This window comes from Austrofundulus limnaeus, unplaced genomic scaffold (assembly GCF_001266775.1).
Source record: "Austrofundulus limnaeus strain Quisiro unplaced genomic scaffold, Austrofundulus_limnaeus-1.0 Scaffold418, whole genome shotgun sequence".
Lineage (NCBI taxonomy): Eukaryota > Metazoa > Chordata > Actinopteri > Cyprinodontiformes > Rivulidae > Austrofundulus > Austrofundulus limnaeus.
The window spans coordinates 413,332-415,116 of record NW_013952820.1 but is presented as its reverse complement, the minus strand read 5'-3'; the positions used below and the strand labels follow the sequence as shown (position 1 = coordinate 415,116).

General features: G+C 36.2%; 1 protein-coding gene across 2 annotated transcripts in view; it reads left to right on the top strand.

Moving 5' to 3' along the window:
* LOC106529009 (protein FAM150B) overlaps window positions 1-1,785 on the top strand; it is a 25,259-nt gene that overhangs the window by 16,495 nt on the left and 6,979 nt on the right. For both annotated transcript variants that reach the window (XM_014024313.1, XM_014024312.1), the window contains one exon: window positions 969-1,048. In XM_014024313.1, the coding sequence (XP_013879767.1) occupies window positions 969-1,033 (65 nt within the window). In that variant the 3' untranslated portion in view covers window positions 1,034-1,048. The remainder of the gene's footprint in view (window positions 1-968; window positions 1,049-1,785) is intronic.

Here is a 1,785-nt window from a genome sequence, read left to right as displayed (position 1 = left end):
GTGTGTGTGTGTGTGTGTGTGTGTGTGTGTGTTTAGAAGCAGCTACTGGAGCTGGGAAGGTTCAAACTTGTCCACTGGTTGTTTACATAACCCTGACAGTTTATTGGTTGACATTTGTCAGGAGACACTAGTGGGAAATTGTTTACTCAAGTTCAGTTTTCATAACCTCACCACAAGATCTCGGTTGTCACTGTTTGCAACACAAAGAGCTTAATGCTCCATGTAAAAAACGGTACAAACTGATTTACAAACAAATCCAGGATTTTCACTTGTCTGAGTAATCATATAAGCTGTCTTTGTGTCACTGAAGTAAGGTTATTTTTTTAACTGGTTTACGTGAAAGAGAATACTTTTTAAACATTTTTGTTGACATTATTCAGGGGTCTATTTGTCAAAGCGACATCATTTTATAGATACTGTATGTCTAATAGCATACGATTTAAAAGAGTGGTATTATATATGCACAAGGCCAAGCGCCCAAAAATAATATTAGCATTTTTAATAAAAGGATTTTTTTCCCCAAATGCCTTGATTTAACTCATTTGTTGTAAAGTGCAAATATACCTTACAGCAAACAGCTAAGAGAGCTGACTTTTGTAACTTTGAACTGTAATTCTAGTCTTTTTGTGCTTTAGACTTAATAATAAATTTAAGAAAAACTGCTCTGTGTGACCAGAAACTTTAAAATTAATTTAAAGGATTGTAATTTGTAAATATTAAAAATTATGTTGCTTGTGTCCCAAAATGTAGTTCTAGCCCAGGATTTGTTGCCCAACTTATTCCTGAACTCAATCTGTTAATATAAGGAAGCTCCAAGCTTCCACTGCTTCCTGATTATATGCTAAGCTACGCTATCATACTGGCCCTGATGATACCAGAACACCAGATCAGGTCTGGTTCTAAAAGCTGTTTCAATGCCTGTTTCTCAGCTTCTCATAAACATGCTTTGTTGTTTGGTTTTCCTGCAGATTATAAAAGATGTGCTCGTCTGCTGACTCAACTGGCCAAGAGCCCTTACTGTGCAAAGAGATAAACAGGCCTCGAGATGGTAAGACTGAGACATGGACACTAACATTCATGTACACAGAGCAAACTATACACCCAAAAAACATTGCACTGACTTAGTGTAGGTAAAACTAAAACACCATTAACAGTATGGAACCCAAGCAGTGACCTTTGAAGCATTAGGCCCAAAATTCTGAAGTCAAAACATTTTTGTCGTTTAACACAGTAAAAAAAAGTTCACTACAAAGCATCCCAAACATGGACAAACATCTTTATCTGACATGCCTGTGGGCCAGCAGCTCCTTCAATAGGGACCACAGAAGGAGAAAATAAATGTATTGGGCACAATGTGAACTTTGTAAGTATTATTAGCAGAGCCTGAGAGAAAGTTAAAGTTCAGCCACAAACCGACTGCTGACTGATGCAAAGTTTGTAGCAAACAAAAACTGTATAGAACCTGAAGAACATTCAGTACACAGGAAAACCAAAAGTTGTAAACAAAGCAAATAAAAATATCCCAGAGTGTAGTGAGAAATGTAAACAATTTTTCAGAGAGCATATCAAAAGTATGATAAAAAGACTGAAATTGGATTCACAATTCATTCTCGGATAACCTGAAGGTATTAAGTGACCCTTTTACAACAGGCTAAACTACTTTTGTGTCAACACAAAACTGAATAGAGTGAATTTTAATTTGGATCTTTAGACTCATTGGGCCTCATGCAAGAACATGTTCGTATTTTTATCCTAAATTTCTCTTACTTTTGTTCGTACAAAGGG